This window comes from Neophocaena asiaeorientalis, unplaced genomic scaffold (assembly GCF_003031525.2).
Source record: "Neophocaena asiaeorientalis asiaeorientalis breed wild unplaced genomic scaffold, Neophocaena_asiaeorientalis_V1.1 scaffold87, whole genome shotgun sequence".
Classification (NCBI taxonomy): domain Eukaryota; kingdom Metazoa; phylum Chordata; class Mammalia; order Artiodactyla; family Phocoenidae; genus Neophocaena; species Neophocaena asiaeorientalis.
Genome location: NW_020175432.1, coordinates 2,919,307 through 2,940,860, shown reverse-complemented (window position 1 = coordinate 2,940,860; position 21,554 = coordinate 2,919,307). Strand labels below are relative to the sequence as shown.

At 55.7% G+C, this 21,554-nt stretch overlaps 1 protein-coding gene across 2 annotated transcripts in view; it reads left to right on the top strand.

Moving 5' to 3' along the window:
- Positions 1 to 459: 459 nt before the first annotated feature.
- ELL (elongation factor for RNA polymerase II) overlaps positions 460 to 21,554 on the top strand; it is a 77,905-nt gene continuing 56,810 nt past the window's right edge. For both annotated transcript variants that reach the window (XM_024767625.1, XM_024767624.1), the window contains exon 1: positions 460 to 607. In XM_024767625.1, coding sequence (XP_024623393.1) covers positions 473 to 607 — 135 coding nt within the window. In that variant the 5' untranslated portion in view covers positions 460 to 472. The remainder of the gene's footprint in view (positions 608 to 21,554) is intronic.

The window sequence follows — 21,554 nt, the reverse complement described above, 5'->3', positions numbered from 1 at the left end:
AACAGAAGCCAAAGGCGGAAGACTTGGAGAGACTGCATAAGTAATACATCACGTCAGCGGCTGGTGGGGCGGGGCTTCGACGGGCCTGGTTGTCAGGGTCATGAATAATACACATTGAGGCGGGGCCTGAAGGTGGGCGCGTGTCGGGGCGGAGTCCGGGCACGAAAGTGGACACCTCTAGAGTCTTGAGAGGTGGGGCCATCCGCGCCTTATGAATATGCAGGAAGTCCGGGCGGTGACTGTGGGCCTCACTAGGCCCGCAGGGTGGCGTGGCCAGCCGCGTCTCACGAATAATGCAGCACGTCGGCGGGGGGTGCGGCGGCGATTGTGGTTCTCGCTGGATCCGGAGGGGGCGTGGCCAATCGCGTGTCATGAATAATGCAGCGCGTCAGCGGGCGGCGGGGTGGGGCGTGGCCGGCGCGCCTCCGGCCCTGGAGCCGGGAAGGGGGGGCGGGGGAGTGATGGTCGCAAGATGGCGGCGCTGAAGGAGGCTCGGAGCTACGGGCTGTCGTGCGGGCGAGTGAGCGACGGCAGCAAGGTGTCCGTGTTCCACGTGAAGCTCACCGACAGTGCCCTGAGGGCCTTCGAGAGCTACCGCGCCAGCCAGGTGAGCGGCACGGGGCTTGGCGCGGCCGTCGGGGACGTCGGGGCGCAGGTCGGCCTCGCGCGTCCCTCTCCGTGGCGTCCTTGCCTGGGGGCTCGGGGTCCGGCGTCTGAGGTGCTGATCGCGGGTTCCTGGGCCAGTGGGGCGCGGGGTGGGCGCCTGTCCGGCTCGGAGCGCGGGGAGCCTCGGCGCGGGGAGACGACCCTGGCGGGCGGCCCAGGGCGGCCGAGGGGCCCGAACTCGCGCGCCTGGTCCGGGGGACGTCTGTGTCGGCACCTGGAGGCGTCCGGGGCCTTTCCCGACTTACCCGGCACCTGGGCAGGAACTCGTTTTTTCACCTGACCAGGGGAGGGGGTGGAGGCAGCGCCGTCCGAGCACGGGAGGTGGGGGTTTGGGACTTCTCAGTCTGGCTCCTTGCAGGGTGGCTGGTAGGGAAGGCTGACTGCACTCCTGGGGAGCAGCTTTTCCGTCTAGGACGCTGGCAGGGTGGGTCAGTGGGGCACTGCTGTCGGGGCATCTGTGGGGTCCTGTTCCGTTTGTTTATGGAGGTTGTGTCTACACTTGGGGGCCGTCTTTGATGCTTTCCAATGAGGCCTCTGGAGTTGGGTTCACTCTTGGTTCTTGTGAAGGGGAGTTTGGGCAGAACCTGACAGCTTGTCCCCAACTCCCTAGGTGAACCTGAATCACTGGACACCTTTAGAAAGTGGGAGTGTTTTGGGAAGGGAATTGCTGGCATGGTGACTCTCCCAAGCTGGGAGCCTGTTGTGGGCACCTGGGGAGGAGCTCTGGCCACTGCACCTGGCTGCTGACTCAAACTTCTCAGGGGCCGATTTGGGCCCATCTCGGGAAGTTCGAGGCGTTTCAGTTCTGCCACCTGGCCCGGGGGGTTGGGGAGAGGCTTCTTTCTACCTTCTTTCAGGCCTGACTTTGGGGCACATCTGGGGCCCGTGGTCAGAAACTGCTTCTTCCCATTTCTGTTTGTGTCATGGCGCCCTCCTCCTGTGTTGGGACAGAAGTTGCAGGTGCCCAGTGGTCAGGTCCTGAGGGGAGGTGGTTTGGGAGTCCTTTTCCTCCTTTCCTGGAAAGTGGGGGCTTCATAGTCAGTGGCTGTAGGGGGAGGGGTCTGGCATCAGGTTCAGGGAGGCCCTGCCGTGTGCGTGTGTGCGCGCGTGTGTACTGGGGATGGGGGGGCCTCGGGCGGGTGAGGAGAGAGACTAACTAGGAAGGAATGTGGCTTTCTTCCTGCCCTGGACTTGTTCGGCACCATTAGCTAAGCTGGGAATTTCTTCCCCTGTTTTGTTCCCAGTGCCCACCCTTCCCGCTCTTCTTCCCCCTTTTTTGGACAATTTCCTTCCTGTCCTCATGTCTCAGTTTCCCCTTCATAGAACCGGGATTTCATCTTTCTAGAAGAGTGAGTTCTCACCTTGTCAAAAGGGATTCCCCAAGGTGAGGCTGGGGTGCCAATGCAGGTGAGGAGGAGGGGGCACGGTGGCCAGCTTGAACCTCCTTTCCTTGTGGAATTCCAGCCGGGAGTCTTTTTCCCAGGGCAGTTCTGACTTGTTCCCCTGGAAGGCAGGATTTCCTAGAAACAGCTGGGGGAGAGCTTATGCGTCATGTAAATAAGGTGAGCTTGGTACCTGGTCACTGTGAGTTCGGAGCCCCGCCTTCCCTGCCATGCTGTCCTCCCTTGATCTAGTTGTCCGGAAGGCCTGCCTGTGCGTCCACCTGATGCTGTCACGCTGCTATTTTTAATTTAGGGTGTTGGTTACATCCCCTAAGCTGGATCTTCCTCCTGTGAGGGTGAAGGTATAACTGTAGACTCAAGTTCGTCCCACGGAGAGCCCAGCTGTGTATGTTTGTGTTGATCAGCCGGAAAGGGCTCCCTCGAAGAGCTTCTCCTTCTCAAGCTACTCGTGTTAACTTGACTGGCTGGGCTAAATTTTGAGGGTGACTCAAACTTTCATTTTTCTCAGAGGCTGACTTGTCATTTAAGTTACTTGGCAGTTTTGTATTTAATCTTATCCAGTGGGCAATGTAGTGGACTGAAGTAAAATCAGGGCAGCTTGGGCACAGTCAGTGTTCTTGGGTGGTGGGCATGGGGAAGGCGACTTGAAGAACTTGTTTGTGTGACTAGTGAAGTGTGCTGGTTATTAACAAAACCCCATATGTTTGACTGTCAGTAGCGTCTAGAGTTTTCTGTTCTCTAGCGCTGTGGTTATATGGTTCGCCAGTGGCAACTTGTGGGGAGGGTTTTTACTTTTACAAAATTTTTACAGTTGCCCTTGAACAACACAGGTTTGAACTGCCCGGGTCCACTTGTATGTGGATTTTTTTCACTAAACACATACTACAGTACTAGGGGACCCACGGTTGGTTGAATCTGCAGATTCAGCACTCAGGATATGGAGGGCCGACTATAAAGTTTATAAGGGATTTTTGACTGCTCAGGGATTGGTGCCCCTAACCCCCGTGTTGTTCAAGGGGCAACTGTAATTGCAAAGAGGTTTTTACAAACTCAGATGTGGCAGGGACCTGGAGAGGAGCATCCTTCAAAACTTTCTCTGTGGCTCCTGGGAGCCTAGCTGTTGGAGTAGCCGGAGAAGTCCCTGACAGCTTCCCTCTGCAGAGAGGTCTGGAGTCTGAGCTGCCTTTGTACAGACCTAGTGACCAGCCTGGAACATGGTGGAAGGTAAAGATGTAGTCATATGTGCAGCTGCCACCGTCCAGACTTGGGCTTCACGCACTCTTGAGTGCATCCCAAGGCACTCCCATGGATCTCCCTTTTCACCGTGATGGGTTACTTCCGGGAGAGAAGAGAGGGGAAGCGTAAACACAACCCATCTTTCCAAGACAGCATCAAGCGCCTGTTCAGAGAAGTGTCCCTGACGGTGATTGAACGGAAGTGGCCTTCCCTGGGGCACCTCCCTCGACCACCTGAGTATTTCATCCTCGGATTTGGTGGGCTCTGTTGCTGAGTGATCCTCCCCTCCCCAGATTAAAAGGTCTTTGATGAAGAGTAGCATATTGTTGTTCAGGAAAAATTGAGGGCCCAGGGAGGGGCCCAAACAACCTGGGAATTGGAGCCTATCTGGGTTTGAATCTCTGAATCTCGGCTCTACCTGCGTGAGGCCTTGGGTCAGTGCCTGACCCCTCCCAGTCCAGGTCCTCCTCCTCAGAGCTATGAGGATCCCAGTGGCTGCTCTGGATCCTTCTTCTCTTTAGGATTATGAGTGTCCCAGTACCTGACCCCTCCCAGCTCCAGATCCTTCTCTCCGGACTCAGGGCCCTGCCCTCTCTGAGCTCTGGCTCCTCCTCTCAGGGCTGTTGGGATTCCTTTGGCACACGTGCGGCCCTCAGTGCAGCCCTGACCCCTCCCAGGTTCTCAGCACTTGGTGTCGGTACTCAGGGCTGGTTCCCACCTGGAGGTTTGAGCAGAGAATATAGGAGAGCCTGGGCTCCTACATTTTCCCAAATCTGATTGAGCGCCTGGTCTGTACAGGGACACTGCTCAGGGGCTGGACATTTATAAGTGACCAAATGAGTCCCCGGTCTCTCGGGCTGGCATTCTAGAGGCAGGAGACAGATGATGAACAGGGTGGCACAGAAATCATCATGAAGAGCTTGTCAGCAGTCATTGTCAGGAAGGAAATAAAATGGGGCGATGTGAAAGGGCGCTGCCTAGGAGATGCCAGAGCTGAGGTCTGCTGGGCGAGGGGTCCCCTGGGGGGAAGGGGTGTGAGTTCCAGGCATGGCACATGCATAGGCCTTGAGACATGAGGGGCTGGGGAGGGTGTTTGGGCAGGGGGCAAGGCCCAGGTAAAGACGTGGAGGCAGCTGCAGGGCTCTGTCCTGGGACGGGCTTAGGAAGAGGAGGTCTGCAACAGTACTCTGTGACTGTTCTGACCCACGCTAGGGGCTGCTTGCCTGCTGCTAAGGGGCTAGCTGCGTGGGTGTCAGCCTGGCCACCGGTGGCAGGAGGAGCCTTAATTTAGCCTCTACTCCCCTCCCACTGTGAGGCCCCAGGAGGTGGGTTTGTCTCTCCTTCCTGGGGGGCCGCCCCACTCGGCCCTAACTAGGTCACTTCTTGCCAGCCCTGTCTGTTTTTCATATGAGCTGTCTTTATTTTTTTAATTTTTTTGGCTGCGTTGGGTCTTCGTTGCTCCACACAGGCTTTCTCTAGTTGTGGCGAGCAGAGCCTGCTCTTCGTTGGCGGTGCACGGGCTTCTCATTGCGGTGGCTTCTCTTGTTGTGGAGCACGGTCTCTAGAGCGCAGGCTCAGTAGTTGTGGCACACGGGCTTAGTTGCTCCGCGGCATGTGGGATCTTCCTGGACCAGGGCTTGAACCTGTGTCCCCTGCATTGGCAGGCGATTCTTAACCACTGCGCCACCAGGGAAGTCCCCGAGCTGTCTTCAGGAATAGCTAAATTCGCTGCCCCTCCTGGCCTCTGGCCAGGCCCTGTAAGCCCTTTGTCCAGGCACGTGTCACCTTCTTGACAGTTTTGGCAGGAAGGCTAGCTTATTGTTCCCACTGTTCATTGGGGGCAGTTGAGGCTCTGAGGGGCAGCGTTGCCTGCCTGAGGTCATGCTGACTGTCCTCACTGGCCCAGGCTGCCTCTCCAGTTGGGCGGGAGTTTGAGCCACAGCTATGAAAGGGAGTCCCACTGTGGTCTCAAGTCCTCATGACATGCCAGCATCCCAGGGTCCCGAGAACATTGGTGACATGAGTGGCCATGCAAATTCCTGAAGTCGCCAGCTTTGACTGTACCGTGCCCTCTCCCCTGAGAAAGCTTGCAGGTGATAACCAGTGCCTGTGGATTGTGCCCTGCATGCCAGCGCTGGCCTGAGCTGTACATGTTACTTCATCTTGTCCCCTGGCTGTCAGCCCTGTGGTGGGGAGCGGTTCTCAATTCTCAGGTGAGGAAACAGGTAAAGACTCTGGGAGGCCGAGTCACCAGAAGGAGTCTCCCAGCTGGGATGGGGCTGAGAACCGGGCATCTGGCTGGAATGCAGTATGTGTGGCCTTGAGCTTTGTCTTCTCTGAAGGGTGGTGGCCGAGTGGACTGGGCTGGCCCATTGGTGTCAGGAGCATGACGTAGGGGTTCGGTTTGCATGTGTGTTTCAAGGTGGGCACTCAGTAGGTCTGGGTGGGGTGAGTCCCTCCCAGAGGCGCATGTCTCATAGTTACTGAGGGAAGGCGAGCAACCTGGGGTATGGAGTGAGTGCTGGTCATTTCTGCAGATGGCCTATGAGGCTGTGTGAGGGGCCAAGCCCCGCATCTGCCACTGTGACCCTTGACTAGGCTTCCGGCAGCCATTCACCATGGTGACTGTGTGTAAACAGCCGGTGGCTCTCGGAAACCCACCCTCTGTTGACTCATCGGCAAGGCCAGAGTTCATCACCCTTGAAGTAGTTTTGACATCACACCCGGATTGTGACATCTCTGGGGAGTCCTTGAAAAACAAGACTGTTTCTCCTGTTCCGTGCATCTCTTGTCCCGGAGCAGACACTGGTTTTGGGAAATCTGCTTCTTCATGGCAACAGCCCTGCTCAGCGTGCCTGGCTGGAAATCCGTCCTGTGCCTTTGGGTTTGCCTCCCCTAGGTCCTTCACTTGTAGGGCCTTGCTCCCTTGCTCTCTGCCTTTATGACTTTCTCCTTGGTCTGTGACTCGCGTGGCCTGGAGGTGTCTGAGATCTCACCTCTAGCGATACGTGGCCACTCTGCAGTCACCCAGAGACCACAGGGATGCTTTCCAGAACAATCCCTGCAAACAGCCTCTGACCTGTAGTGCAGTAAGTGACACAGACAGCCACCATGTGCAGTTTTATCACTTTGCTTTTTAATAAAGAAGCTGGTGTCCAAGTAAACCATTCAGGGGGAGATCTCCTGTTCCCACACTAAGTGGCTGCACTGGAATCCGATGCTAATTATATCCTCCTAGCTGGGTCCCTCCCTGGCCACACTGAGATGCGGCTCCTGGCTGAGTCACCAGGTCAAAGGGGTGCGTTGGTGACTCGCCACAACCCTTCCAGAGGGGAGGGGGCCTCACATGTCTGTGAAGTTTGTGGGGTCACCGAACTCCTGTTTAAAAGCGACACATGTCAAAAGTTTCTTTCTTTTTACCACAAAAGCTGTAGAGTTCAGTGAAGAACACTAGCAATTCTCTGTTCCATGGGCTGTTTTTGGCACCTCAGCGCCTTCCTCTGTCTTGGATCCAGAGGAAATGGACATCACAGTGGTGTCCTCATATAATCTTAGGTCTCGATTCTTTTTTATCGCAGTGCTAAACTTTGTCTTTTAGTGGCTTTAGTCCTAGTCTGCTGTCCGGTACTGAGGGCTGTGCAGAGATGCTGAATTGCAGTGACAGGCATCTCTGGTGTACCTGTGCATTTGAGAGTGGAGCTGGAGGTTGCAGGTGCTGAACGGTGCAACTATTGTATGTTGAAATCGAGGCCCAGGAGGGATATGGTCTGGTTTGTGGTGTTGGATGCTCAGGGAGGTCAGGCCTAGAGGTGGGGAGGCTGGGGGTGGAGACTTCGATGGCCTGAGCTGGGGTCCACTGGGGTCGGGCAAGGGGACAGATGTAGAAGTATTTGGGCTGTACCTGGTTGGGGGAGGTGGACATTTCTAACCTTTCCTGATTCTGGCCATAGGGCAGAAGTGTCTTTGCACGCTCGGCTTACTGTCATGCCTGAGCTGGGTTTGTGAGAGTCGGGTTATGCAGGGCTTGATGAGACGCTGATGGTCACCTCTGGAGTGACTCTTGGCTGGAGGAAAGGCGACTGTGGCTGATCAGAGAGCTGCTGCAGGTCTGTGGTGGGTGAACAGCATCAGCATCATCGTCATTGATGTGGAGCGAGGTGGAAGACGTGCGTGTGCAGCCGTGGTGATGCTGCTTCAGGGCCCGTGTCTTTCTGGGTTGCTACCTTTGTCTCAGGGTGTGGATGTCATGAGTTTCTTGCCAGTGTCCTAACCAGTGCAATTTGAAGGCGGTTTAGAACGGATGTGGTGGCCTTGGAAGCCAGCAGCCTTTCTTTTTCTGGTTCTTGGATTGTGTTCGTTGCTCAGGGTCAGTTGGATAGCAGGTTTCCTTTATTGTGCTGGCATTGACCAGTTTCTGGACAGTGGGTGTTCTGGACACTGGGGGAGCCAAGGCTGGGCCTGGACATAGGGGCTGCACCCTGAGACAGCATTTGGGTGTCAGTGTCACCCCAAGTCAGCCTCATGGGCAGGCGAGCAGGTGGGCTACGCCGTCCAAGTGCAGATAACATTGGGTCGAGGGCCCAAGGCTTGCTTAGCACTTCCCAGGGTTCCCAGGCACACTCCATAACAGGAGGTCCTGGAGAAGTTCAGCCCGCCTTGGACTGCTGTGCTTTCAAGAAATTAATGAGCTGCCGATGATCAAGGGCTGTGGTTAATACTCCACATCACTGCTCCATCGTCGGTGTTCTCCTGGTAGACCTTCAGAAAGGGAGACTGCGGCTTGGCACAGGACACCTTTCCCGAGTACGTGCCCTTCCACCTACCCTGGTTCCTAACCCAGGCCTACTGGGAGGGTGTCAGCTCCTCACTGTTTGCCTTGCTGCCCCTGTGTCTGTCTTAGATACTAAGGGAGGGTGTCCTAACAAGGGAGTGCCTCCCTCAAAGGATGCTACACGTTGGGGTCAGGTAACCTGGCTCCAGCCAGGTCCTGCTGACAGCCTGGGGGCCCCAGGCTGCTGGCTCCCTCCCAAGCCTCAGTTTCCTGGGTTGAAGCAACACCTGCAGTTGTAGTGGCCTCCCAGGTCAGATGGGCGAAACGTATGGATGCTGACCACTCCTGCCCCCGTGTGTGTGTGTGTGTGTGTGTGTGTGTGTGCGCGCGCGCGCATACTCTACAAATGATCTGAGAAAGTGAAGCCCTTCAGAATTTAAAATATCCACTTCTTTGCCTCTATCGTCAAGGATTTTTTTGTAAAGTAAAGAATGACTAGATTAAATGGATTTCCCCAGTCTTTTTTAGCCACTTTCCTGCCTGGAAGTCCACCGCACTGTGTCGGAGGGAGCTGGGCCCTCTCATGCATCCTGCTTCTTGATCCCTCGAGCGGCCTCAGTGGGCACTACTGATGGAGCAGGCAGTGAGCAGAGGCCAGATGGAGCTGAGGAGGGACAGGAGGTCGTGCCCGGGTTTCTGGAGACGTGTCCGGCTGGGCCTGGGGATGACTGCTGAGCCTACTGGGTTTGTGGCTGCTGCCGGCAGAGTGTGAGAAATCAGCCCCAGAGCCCAGGATATGGTGGCTCCATCTTTGCCTTCAGGTTGTGCTCAAGCTTGTGAGTATTGGGGAGTCACACAAGGGCAGTCTCGAGGGGCCAAACTCCCTCTCCATTCGAGAATGCTGTTCCCTAGGTATGTGAGGAGGGGTTCCTGGCCCTTCCATCATCCAGCTTGGCTGAGTGTGGCCCTGGCAAAGGTGTGCAAAAGCCGAGTAACGAGGGGCCACCCTGTCCGCCCCTGCCCTTTCCTGGGCCCCTCGGCTTCTTTTTGGACAGGAGTGGCAGGACACAGGCATGAGAGGCCTGAGGAGTCCCTGGCCTACCTCTCTCCCCATCTGGATGTATGCCCGTGGCCTTCGTGTCCTGTTTATTAGACTGACTGACTTGGTCTCACCCTGCAGTCCCCACATCCCTATGGGGGAGGCCAGCTGAGGGCATGGTGATGATGGCTGCCAGGCGGGAGAAATGCAGCGGCGATGGGGAGGGAGGTGCCCTTGGGAAGCAGGGCAAGTGAAACCATCCGGGAAAGGCCTAGAATGTCAGCGTGAGATCTGAGAGAGCGGCTGAAGGAGGGAGGCTGGTAGGGAGGCTGGGAGGGTGGAGCAGCCAGAGGAAGTTGGGGGTAAGGAGTGCCTGAGCCAGAAGTTGGGGTTAATTTCATCATCCAGGGAAGCCGTGAGTGAGTAGCTGTGACTCCTCTGCTTTGTGTGGGTGTAGACGGCTGCAGCCCCTTCCTGGGGGCTCCCTGTGGAAGGCTCGACCCCATGGCTGATTTCACTGTTTGCATGAACATTTTCCCTTGGGGGCTTCCTCCTGTGACAGGCAGGACTGGGGCCAGGGTTGTGGTCAGGGAGGCCTTGGGAGTGCTAAGACCAGTCAACCCCAGTCTTTACCTGGGATCTCTCAGAGCCTTTTCTAAAAAAATTTTTCATTATTCTTATTTTTTATTTTTTGTGCGGTATGCAGGCCTCTCACTGTTGTGGCCTCTCCCGTTGCGGAGCACAGGCTCCGGATGCTCAGGCTCAGCGGCCGCGGCTCATGGGCCCAGCCGCTCTGCGGCATGTGAGATCTTCCCGGACCGGGACGCGAACCCGTGTCCCCTGCATCAGCAGGCGGACTCTCAACTACTGCGCCACCAGGGAAGCCCTATTGTTATTTTTTATCTTTTTTTTTTTTTTAAGAGTGAAACCATATATAGCTGAGGCCACTCCTATTTATTTATATCTGTGTTGGATCTTTGTTGCTGCACACGGGCTTTCTCTAGTTGCGTGGAGTGGGGGCTACTCTTGTTGTGGTGCGTGGGCTTCTCATTGCAGTGTCTTCTCTTGTTGCAGAGCACGGGCTCCAGGCGCGTGGGCTTCAGTAGTTGTGGCACATGGGCTCAGTAGTTGTGGCTTGAGGGCTCTAGAGCACAGTCTCAGTAGTTGTGGCCCACGAGCTTAGTTGCTCAGCGGCACGTGGGATCTTCCTGGACCAGGGCTCAAACTCGTGTCCCCTGCGTTGGCAGGCGGATTCTTAACCGCTGCACCACCAGGGAAGTCCTGTTATTTTTTATCTTTAATTGTAAAATTCACATAACATACATTTGCCATCTTAACCATTGTTAAGTGCACAGTTCAGTGGCATCAAGTATATATATTCACATTGCTGTGCAGCCATCACCACCATCCATCTCCAGAACTTGTTCATCTTCCCAAACTGAACCTCTGTCCCCATTAAAAACTAACTGCCCGTTCCCCTCCCCCAGCCTCTGGCAACCACAATTCTGTTTTCCGTCTCTATGAATTTGATGGCTCTAGGGACCTCTTAAAAGTGGAATCGTACAGTATTTGTCCTTTTGTGACTGGCTTATTTCACTTAGCCTAATGACCTCAAGGTTTGTCCATGGTGTAGTATGTGTCAGTATTTTCTTCCATTTTAGGGCTGAATAATTCTCCATCGTTTTGATCTACCACTTTTTGCTTATCCATTCATCTGTCAGTGGACATTTGGGTTGTTTCCACCTCTTGGCTGCTGTGAATGATGCTGCTGTGAACATAGGTGAACAGTTATCTGAGTCCCAGCTTGCAGTTCTTTTGGATATACACCCAGAAGTGGGATTGCTGGATCATATGGATCATATTCTATGTTTAACTTCTTTTTTTAAAAATAAATTTATTTATTTATTTTTGGCTGCTTTGGGTCTTCGTTGCTGTGCGCAGGCTTTCTCTAGTTGCGGCCAGCTGGGGCTACTGTTCATTGCAGTGTGCGGGCTTCTCATTGCAGTGGCTTCTCTTGTTGCGGAGCACGGGCTCTAGGTGCACGGGCTGCAGTAGTTGTGGTGCCAGGGCTCAGTAGTTGTGGCGCATGGGCTTAGTTGCTCCGTGGCATGTGGGATCTTCCCAGACCAGGGCTCAAACCCATGTCCCCTGCATTGGCAGGCAGATTCTGAACCACTGCGCCACCAGGGAAGTCCTATGTTTAACTTCTTGAGGAACTTCCATACTGTTTTCCATAGCAGCTACACCATTTTGCATTCCCACCAACAGTGCACAAGGGTTTCAGTTTCTTGACATCCTCACCATCACTTATTTTCTCCTTTTTTTTTTTTTGATACACGGGCCTCTCACTGTTGTGGCCTCTCCCTCTCCCGTTGTGGAGCACAGGCTCCGGACACGCAGGCTCAGCGGCCATGGCTCATGGGCCCAGCCACTCTGCGGCATGTGGGATCTTCCCGGACCGGGGCACGAACCTGCGTCCCCTGCATCGGCAGGTGGACTCTCAACCACTGCGCCACCAGGGAAGCCCTATTTTCTCCTTTTTTGATAGTAACCATACTGATGGGTAAGAGGTGATCTTGGAGCCTTTAAAATGTACTAAGATGCTTGTGACTCTCTGGTGAGAGTTAAGGTCTGAAGGGCCTCTGGCACTTGTTGGACCATTGATAGGCTCAGGAGTTCCCTGTGAAGGTGACAGAGAACCTGACCCCAGCAGAACGGAGGCATGTTGGTACCCACACTTGAGGTGGGCTTGGGCTGGCTTCAGGTCCTGCCTGAGGGAAGATTTTGAGAGGGTCACCCCTGGGAGCAGATGACAGGAAGGGCAGGGAGAGCAGGTGTGGCCCCACCCTGAATGAGAAGCTGTGGTCAAGTGGAGATGACAGTGACAAGGGGAGGATAACAGTAATGAGTTGAGATAGCAGTGACTGTGTAGGAGCCTGGGCCCAGTCAGGACCCGGGTCTCTAAGTTGGGAGAGTTAGTACGTACCTTGGGTGGTCTGGAGAACCTGTGGGGGGGGCAAGCAGTGGGGACTGAGGGCCAGGGAAGGGTGGGAGTGTGTGTGACATGGGGTCAGCTCAGGTAGCTCAGCTCTCTGCCACCCTCACCACTTCCTGCCCTTCCAAAGGCAAGACTTCTGTGCTCCCCACTCCCCCTAAAACCAAAGAGAGGCCCTGAGGTCATGTGACAGGGAGGGTCTGGGCTTCTCCCTGCGGGCACCTGAGGCTGCTGGGCCCTACCCTAGTCATGAGCTCCGATGTGGCAGAATCTACTCGACTTTTGTGAGTTTAGCAGTTTGTGTCCCATGTTGAATCACAAGGGGACTGTTTCAGAAAATGGGCTTTCTTCCAGGTGGGAAGCGGCTTGGAGACCCCAAAGGTCAGGTACTGCCCTTTGTGGGGCACTGGGCAGGTACAGGCTGAGCTTCAGCCTTCAAGACCTCCAGTACCGTTGACCCCGCTCCTGCCCTTGACCTGGCCTCAGGGCCTGTGTGAAGGTGCATGAGGGGGAGGAGGAGCAGTGTTTTTTTCTGGACCCAGTGGGCAGATGCAGCCCGCTTGCCCTCGGGGGGGACTTCAGCAGGTGGGCTCCCTGTGCAGTCCTGCTTCTGCCTCCAGTTCTCTTGCATGGTGTGTGTGCATGCGTGCGCACGCACAGCGTGCACCCTGGCCCCCATGCTTTTGGTTCCCTCCATCCAGGGGAGGCTGATCTGAGAGGGCCCGAGGGCCCTGGTTGGGGTGACCACCCTGTTATGCTGCCCTGGGCTCAGGGTGACCTTGCCTTCTCTTACTACCCTGAAGAGAGTAAGTGGGCCGGGAGGCTCCTTTTTCCTTTTAAAGTTTTATTTATGTGTTTATGTATTTATTTAGGCTGCACCAGGTCTCAGTTGCAGCATGTTTTAGTTGCGGCATGCAGGATCTTTTTTTTTTGTTTTGGCTGTGTTGGGTCTTCGTTACTGTGCGCGGGCTTTCTCCAGTTGTGGTGAGCGGGGGCTACTCTTCGTTGAGGTGCGCAGGCTTCTCATTGTGGTGGCTTCTGTTGTTGCAGAACACGGGCTCTAGGCGTGCAGGCTTCAGTAGTTGTGGCACCCGGGCTCAGTAGTTGTGGCTCGTGGGGCTCTAGAGTGAAGGCTCAGTAGTTGTGGCACATGGGCTTAGTTGCTCCGTGGCATGTGGGATCTTCCCGGACCAGGGCTCAAACCCGTGTCTCCTGCATTGGCAGGCAGATTCTTAACCACTGCGCCACCAGGGAAGCCCATGCAGGATCTTTTTTGTTTTTAGTTGTGGCAAGTGGGCTTCTTAGTTGCGGCACGTGGGATCTAGTTCCCTGACCAGGGATCGAACCTGGGTCCCCTGCATTGGAAGTGCAGTCTTTTTGGGGAAATTCAGCTTCCTGCTGTGGACCTTGTGGTTCTCCCCACATCTGGAGGGAGTGATTTAACGGTCCCGGTGCAACACTTCCAACAAGGGGAAAACCCACTGAATTGAGTCAGGACAGCCTAGCTCACAGGGGCTAGAGTGGGGGCAAGCTCAGCTTGGCCTCGCCCTTGATGGTGGGTCCCTCCCTGCCACATTTTCAAGGTCCTGACAGTGAGCCAGTGCCACATCGCCCTTCTGACTGCTCCCTTTACCTGTGGGATTAGTGGTGGAACTGATGGGCCTTCTTTTTGGCCCTGAAGAATCTGAGGTCTCTTGGGCCCAGTGTTGCTGCTGTAGCTGTTGGCCCCCAAGACCAAGGCCTTGGTAGTTTGCCACCATGTTAGGTGAACAGAATCGGATAAGGATGCTGATGAAGTGCACTGTTACGGCATGTTCCTTTTTTCAGTGTCAGCCTTAGAATCTAAAATGAGGGCCAAATCTGGCCCCCACCTGTGTTTGTAAATAAAGTTTTATTGGGACGCAGTGGTGTTGTCTACGGCTGCTTTTGCACTGCAGCGGTGGCAGAGTTTTTGCAACAGGGACTATCTGGCCCTCAAAGCCTGAGACATTAACTCTCTGGCTCTTTACAGAAGAAGCCTGCAGTTGCTGGTCTGGAGTGTTGGGATGGGTGTGTTTAGCAGACTGTTGCTGTCCTGGGGGAAAGCTCAGGCCTCGGACCCCTGGTCCCTGGGCTGTTGCCTGCAGCCCTGTGAGCCCTGGCAGACAGCTTGCCATGGCATCTCAGGGCTAGACCGATGCTTCAGAGGGTCCTTTTTGCCCAGCCTCTTCATTTCATGGATGGGGATGTCTAGAGAATGGTGGTTGGCCCATGGTCACATCAGCATAGATAAATCGAGCCTCAAACCCAAGGGTGTCCACTCTGGGACTGCCTGCCCTCCCAATTTCATGGAGACTCCGAGGCTTCCTGCCCTTCTTGTGAGTCACTGGGTTTCCTGGGAGCAGCTTTTCTCAGGCACAGTGACAGGTTTGGCACAGCTTCCAGTGGGCCTGGCCTTTTTATTTGTGACCTTCTGGTGAACTCTGGAAACATAACTGTGCAGCCTGGGTGGGAAGGGCTGTGTGCGTGTCCCTGGCCGAGCTGGGAGGGTGGGCGTCTGCCTCTGATTCGAGTCAGGCTCTGGCTGAAGTCCTCCTCGTCCCTCAGCCTCAGCTCCATGGGTGTACAGTGGGGCTGGTGTCACCTTCCGAGGGGAGATTGTGCCCAGTAAGGGGTCAGTTCCCACAGTGTTTTCGAATGTGTTTCATGACATGAGGAACAGTCAGATGACAGTGGTTTCAGATGGTCCATTGTGTGGAGACGACGGACAGCAGGCCTCTCCTGCTTCCCAGGAGTGAGCTGTCCTCAGGCGGGGCCCAGGGGTTGGCGTTTGGTGAACCTTTGGAGTGTTCTCAGCTCTGGACGAGTGCTACCTGTAGTTAGATTCTGACAAGTGCCATCTGTAGATGATTCTGAGTTGGACACTAGAGAAGGCCTTCTTGGGCAGGCCTCTGCTAAGGGGCCGTGGTTTCTGGGTTCTGTTCGCAGAAATGGCATGATTTTGCTGTTATCTGATGTCATTTCTCCCTTTGTAGAATCAGATGGGACTGTTGAGCTGTGGCAGGGTGGGCAGGGGGACGGTGTAGGGGGAAGTTCGAGGCAAGGGGGAGGTCCACAGGGGGATCATACTGGGGACATCCCAGGGTGGAGAGACTGCTGGGAGATGTCTAGGGCAGGGACAGGCCACAGCTAGAAGAATGTGTTCCTTCCTCCTCTGGTTGTACTGTTTTTGGTATTGGATGCTCACAGATGTCTGCTGGTTCCAGCAAAATATGCTCAGCTCACAGTGGATCTGGCTAGTGCGATGAGGACAACCAGCCCTAGTCGCCTATGTCCAGCTTGTCTCCAGCCTGCTCTGGGGAGCGCACCAGGCCCATGCTTGCTCCCTTACCTGTGCACAGCGTCCCACTAGTCGAGAGCCTTGTTTGTAGAGCCACATGACATGGTGATCCGTGCCAGCTTGCCCTGACAGGAAGCGGAGCTGTGTTAAGAAGGATTCTGAGGTGGTGTTTGGCCTGGAGTGTAGGATTAATGGTATGTGGCCCCTGGCCCTCCCTGGTCTTAGCCCTGCCATCTAGCATCTCTATGGGGAGGGTCCCTTCTTGTTATTGAGCAGGTGAGGTTAGTGACCCCCCAGGTGAGCCTGGGCTGTGAGAGTGGGGCCAGCGAATGGGGCCTGCCAGTGCCTGGGTATGCGGGGCTCGGCTCACAGGCTGTCAGTGGAAGGTGGACTGATGCCATGCTACAAACGCACAAAGCTTTGGACCTCTTTTTCCCCAGGGGTTGAAGGTGACTCTCCAGGGTCTGTGCCCCAGAGCCGTGGCTCTGATTGCACTTTGTCCTGGGTCTTCACACAGCTCCTGCCACCTGCCTCTCTTCCTCCTGGTTTTGGTCTCTCATGTAAGAATTCACTGAGGCCTGGATGCTTTCGTGTGACAGGAATTGCCAAGTGTGTGATCTGCTGGGCACAATTCAGCTTTGGTGAGTGGCTGGTCTGAGCAGACGTGGCTTCTGCCTCCGTGCCCTCTTCTTGGAGCTCCTGGTGCTGTTCCTGGGGCTCAGCCATTCAAGAGCGAGCACACAGAGTGGGTGTCCCCCTGCTGTTGCTTAGCTCAGGGGACGGGGGAACTTGGAGGTGTTGAAGCAGGTCACTGGAGGACGCAGGGCCCAGGCCTGGGGCAGTGAAGCAGGATGCCTCGAATTGGCTGAGCTGGGGCTGGTTTTGAGCCAGCCTGCAGACCTGGGGAGGCTGCACACTGCTCCATGTTCATATGGGCACCCAGCAGGCCTAGGTACAGAGGTTCCGGGTGTCTGAGCTCTGTACCTCAGACAGCTGAGGGCCGGGGTAGGGAGGCAGGCCGTATTGTTTCTAAACTCTCACTGGTATTGACCATGCATGGGCTGGGTGGCTGCAGAGTGCAGCGCAGGACACGGGTTGGGGAGAGGGGACTGGCTGGACAGTGGCACCACTCTCTGGACCTCATTTTACCCCCCCGCGGGATGGGGGTCATGTTGTGGGGTCTGTGCCTTCCTTCCATGCTGCAGCCCTAGCTGTCTAGCAGAAGAGTCAAGGCCTGGGGTGTCTCTGAAAGGTAGGCGTTTGCTCCTCTGTTGGAGCCATAGGCTAGGGATCTCCTGGGTGCAGTCATCATAGACTTCAGGCTAGCCGGCTCCTCTGCTGCTCAAGGTTACGGGGTCTTTGCGGGCCCTCAGAGCCTGTCGACTGGGCAGGTTGGTGGCCGGACTTGGTGGTGGCTGTACAGGGCTTAGCAGAGTGGGCATGTTCCATTGTAAATAGCATTTCCCATGACAGCCCTTAGAGGACATTAGAGGTGGTGAGCGGGGACACAGTTCATGCACAGACGCTGCCGGGCCTTAGGCAGGATGCAGGCTGGGGAGCTCTGTTTGTTTAAAGTTGGGTCTTGTGTTCTTGGTTGTTACTTATTAAGCCATTGATTAACCTTGTGGGTGGTACCGAGCTGGCCTTAGGCCTGGCAGGTGGGGTCTGAGCTCTGCAAGCTGGCCAATTCTGGACGGAAGAGCATTGTTGCTTTGAAAACCGGGTGCTGGGATTGAGGATTCTGGAGCCTGTAGTTGCTTCCCCTTCTGGCCCAGTCATAGATGAACGTGACTGAAATCAGACGTGCACAGCAGTTTCACATAGGCGTCCAGGAGGAATCCTGAAGTCTGTGGAAAATTTAGGGGAAATTTAGAACAGTGATCCCCACGTCATCATTTTCACTCAGGATGTGCATTGAGATTTTGGTAACTCAGAGAGTCACAGGACTGCATTTGAAAAACAGAACAGGAGTGGCGTCAGTCAGCCCACGCGGGCAGATCCCTCAACAGGGTGGCTGGCCTCCTGCCTCTCTTCAGTCCCCTGCACCGCCCCAGCCTGTCTGCATGGTGGCCGAACACCCGTTGCCCAGGGCCTGAAATGAAATAGTGTGTGTGTGTCCTCTGCACACTGCAGCCACCTGGTGAGTCCTCCCCAGGCTCTGAGGCCCAAGCGACGCCCTGGCCGCAGGGAGTAAGCAAGTGGGATGCTGACATGTGGGGTCCTGGTCAGCCCCAGGCATCTGGCCCAGAGCACCTGTCCTTAGGTGGACAGGCCGGGCTGTAGCCAGGCCCCAGGTGTGACATCCAGTTTTGGAGTGCCTGGCCCTGTGCCGAGCGTTGTGGGTCCTGAGTGAAGAGCGACAGTCCCGTGGGCTCTAATTCCACCTACAGGTCAGGAGGGTTTGCTGGAGAAGGAACATTTGCTGGAACCTGTTGGAAAAGTGGAATTCCTGGGGCCAGAGCCGGTGGTGGGGAAGAGCCTACACCCCAGGAGGCCCAGGAGGCTGTGCTGAGGAAGAAGCCCGGCCCTCTCCCAAGAGTGCTGAGATCAGACAAACAGGTCAGAGTGCTGGGGAGGGTGGCCAGCACACGGCACCGCAGGGCACAAGCTTCAGGAAACAGCGTGTGTGCCTGTGCCTCAAACACTTTTCCTCTAGGTCTCTATGGGCCTCTCCCCCCACCTTTGTAGTCTCTGCTCAGAGGGCTCCTCCGTGTGTCCCCGGCACTCAGCGTGTCCCCTGAGGTGTGAGTGCTCCTGTCCCAGCGTCTGGCGCCACATCGGCACTCTGTAGCAGCAGGGTGAACCATACCATATGAACATGTGGTGGGACCGTGTCCAGGAGGGGTGCAGGCCCTGTGTGGTTGCCTTGTCCAGCTCACTCTGCCCAGTCTGTTCTGTCACTCCAAGGGCCAGCATCCTGCTCCAGATTCAGGATGCCGTCAGCTCAGCTCCCTCAGCAGACCCCTGCCCTGGAGGCCGTGACTGTTCTCAGTGGGGGGACTCTCCTCAGTCACATGTGTCTGATTCTCTCCCTTCCTCATTCTCCAGCTCTGCCAGATTCCTTTTCCAAATATAAAAGCTCTGCCACCTCCTTCTCACCAGCTTTATCCCAGTGCTCACCCCAGGGTGGTGGTATTCCCTCCCAGAGCACCATAAAATCCCCTCTGGAGTTGCTTGGGGCAGCAGCGCAGGCCCCAGGGTGGACAGTGCTGCTGGAGGACCAGCGGCTCACGACACCTCCTCTGCGGCGGGTCTGGGCCTGGTGTGTTATGCTAATTTGAACGTTTTTCTTTTTGAGCAGGGTTCCCTTTTTACCAAGTAAAACCAGCTTAAAATGCCACTTTATAAAGCAGGTGACAGGGATGACTCTGGTGGGGGCCGGGGAGTCCTACTGGGTGGCCCATGCCATGGGGGTTGGGCCCCAGCTCTGCCCAGGAACCCTTGGTGAGATTCTGGCCTCATCCTGGGCAGTGTCCTCTCACTCCCAGGGCTTTCCAAGCCTCCACAGCCTGCCTGGGTTGGGGGCACCCCAGATGGCAGCATTGGGGCATTTGCTTGGCGCCCCGTATGCTCCTTCCTGGGCATTGGCAAACCTTGCTAGGCTGCTGAATGCTTTCCTCAGGTAGGGGCTTTTGGATTCTGCATTTATGGGCCCAGAACTTCTTCCCTAAGTGGGCTCAGAAGCAAAAAGAGGAAGGTCATTGAGTTTCCTCGCAGAACCCTGACCATGCTGCACGCACACGTTCCTGCTCCTCTGTCCTGGAGATCTGGGATGCGGCCGCTGGCGTTGCTGCTCTTTGTCTTCCTTCATGGATAGGGTTTGGGAAGCCCAAAAAGCCGCTGTTTGGGGTCCTGGAATGTCCTTGGTGGGGATATTTGACCTTTTGACTCTAAAGGTTTCCTCCTAATTTGGCTGGTTGGAGGGTTTTCTGTGGTGGTGTGGTCCCCATTTGCAGAATTGACAAAGGCCGGCTCACCCTGGGTTCTGGCTGCCCCAGCGGTCTGCAGCACCGCTGTCGCCAGTGCCTCCACCTGGAGCAGTTGGTGCAGGCCTGCACCCCTCCCTCCCTAGGGGTCTGTGCCCCTTGCCCCCCTCACCTGGGATGCCCTCTGTCCCCTCCTGACTCACTCCTGTCACACCCACGACTCACGGAAAGCACTCTGTCAGCATAGATAGCTCTGTGGTCATGGCTCCCGGAAGCCTCCCTGCACCCACAGACACGGGGCCTGCCGTGTGTTCTTGTGCCGTCACCCCAGGGTCGCCGTGTCTCTTCTCTGGTTACACTGCTTTCCTGGAGCCCTCATTCATCTCTGGCTGGGAGTGTGGGTCCTTAACGGGATATCCAGCCACAGTGATAGGGGCCACTCCTGTCCTACAGAGCTCTGGGACATTTGGTGGCCTAACGTGGAGTTTCTGCCACCTGTTACAAACCCCTCATTTGTAACAGCTGGGTGGTGTTGCCACTCACTGCTGCTGGGGGCCACCTGTGGGCGGCGATGTGTGATTCACAGGGCTCCCGGGGACCCCGCTGCCCAGGCCCCAGCATTCTCTCCTTGACAGCCAAAGGCCTTTCTTTGAAAGTCTCCTCGGGAATTCCCCGGCAGTCCAGTGGTTAGGACTCCTCGCTCTCACTGCCTAGGTTCCGGGTTTGATCCCTGGTCGGGGAAATAAGATCCGACGAGCTGTGCAGCACGGCCAAAAAGAAAAAAGGTCTCCTTTTTAGTGTCGGTGCTCTTGCTGCCTCCCCTCCTTCCTGCCCACCAAGAAGCACACTCCTGGAGTCCAGAATGCTCCCCAAGGACGGAGTGTGCATGAGAGGGCCTGGCACACACCAGGCCTTTGCCGTGAGCCTGTGAATTTGATTGGGCCTTCTCTTTCTGGATCAGTGGTTTCCGACTTTGTTTTGCTCTTACATGGTGCAGCCAGCTCTTAGGCACCAGCCAGGTGTGTCAGACCAGTGGGAAGTGCCTCACTCCCACAGAGCACACCCTGCTGAATGCTGAGGCCCCTCAGGTCCTGCCCCGTGACTCCAGTGCAGCCTCATCTGCTCCCGTGAGCAACTGGCACCTGGCTCAAGATACTTGGCCAGCCCGACCACAGACTCGAGGGAGGGCCAGGCTCTGCTGTCCTGTGGGTTGTGCCTTGTTCCCCACTGCCCCTAGCAGCTGACCTTTCATGCCACCTCTGTGAGCGTGTCCCAGGACGTTTCCCACTTCTTTTTGCATACTAGATTGTCCTTTTCTTCCTAATTTTGTGGTAGTGCTGGGCAAAAATGGTATCTCTCATTTGTGTTTTCTTGGTGGCATCTCATGTATTTTAGCCACTTGTACTGTCTTCTCAGTCTGTGCCACTCGTCGCCTTTTCCTCTTGGTGTGTGTGTGTCTTTGAATGGGGCTCACTCCCGCGCCAGTTAACCCCCTCAGCTCTCTCACTGGGTGCCACCTGAGTGCTGTCTGCTCTCCAGAACGGCATTGCGGCGTGGTCATTTCTTCTCCCAGGTGTGACCCACCACACACTTTTTTAAAAAAAAATACATTTATTCATTTATTTATTTATTTTTGGTTTTGTTGGGTCTTCATTGCTGCGCGTGGGCTTTCTCTAGTTGCGAGCGGGGGCTACTCTTCATTGCTGTGCGCGGGCTTCTCACTGCGGTGGCTTCTCTTGTTGCGGAGCATGGGCTCTAGGTGTGTGGGCTTCAGTAGTTGTGGCACACGGGCTCAGTATTTGTGGCGTGCGGGCTTAGTTGCTCCGTGGCATGTGGGATCTTCCCAGACCAGGGCTCAAACCCATGTCCCCTGCATTGGCAGGTGAATTCTTGACCAGTACACCACCAGGGAAGTCCGAGACCCACCACACTCTTGACCAAACAAGATCGCCTCGGTTTTGGCTTGGCTGTCCCTGTGAGTGACACTTACTCATAGGCTCTCCTCTGGCAAGTCGGCTGTGTAAAGCTGGCAACCAGCAGGCCATTTGTCACTTGCTTGAGTGTGACCGTGGACCCAGCTGGCCAATGACTTTGAAGCACTTAGACTGTGCTGTTAGACTATTTTCCAGGGTCTTGGGTTTGCTTCCATTTACCTCAGTGACATATTAGTGGGAAAAACGTGCTTGTGGATTGGAAAAT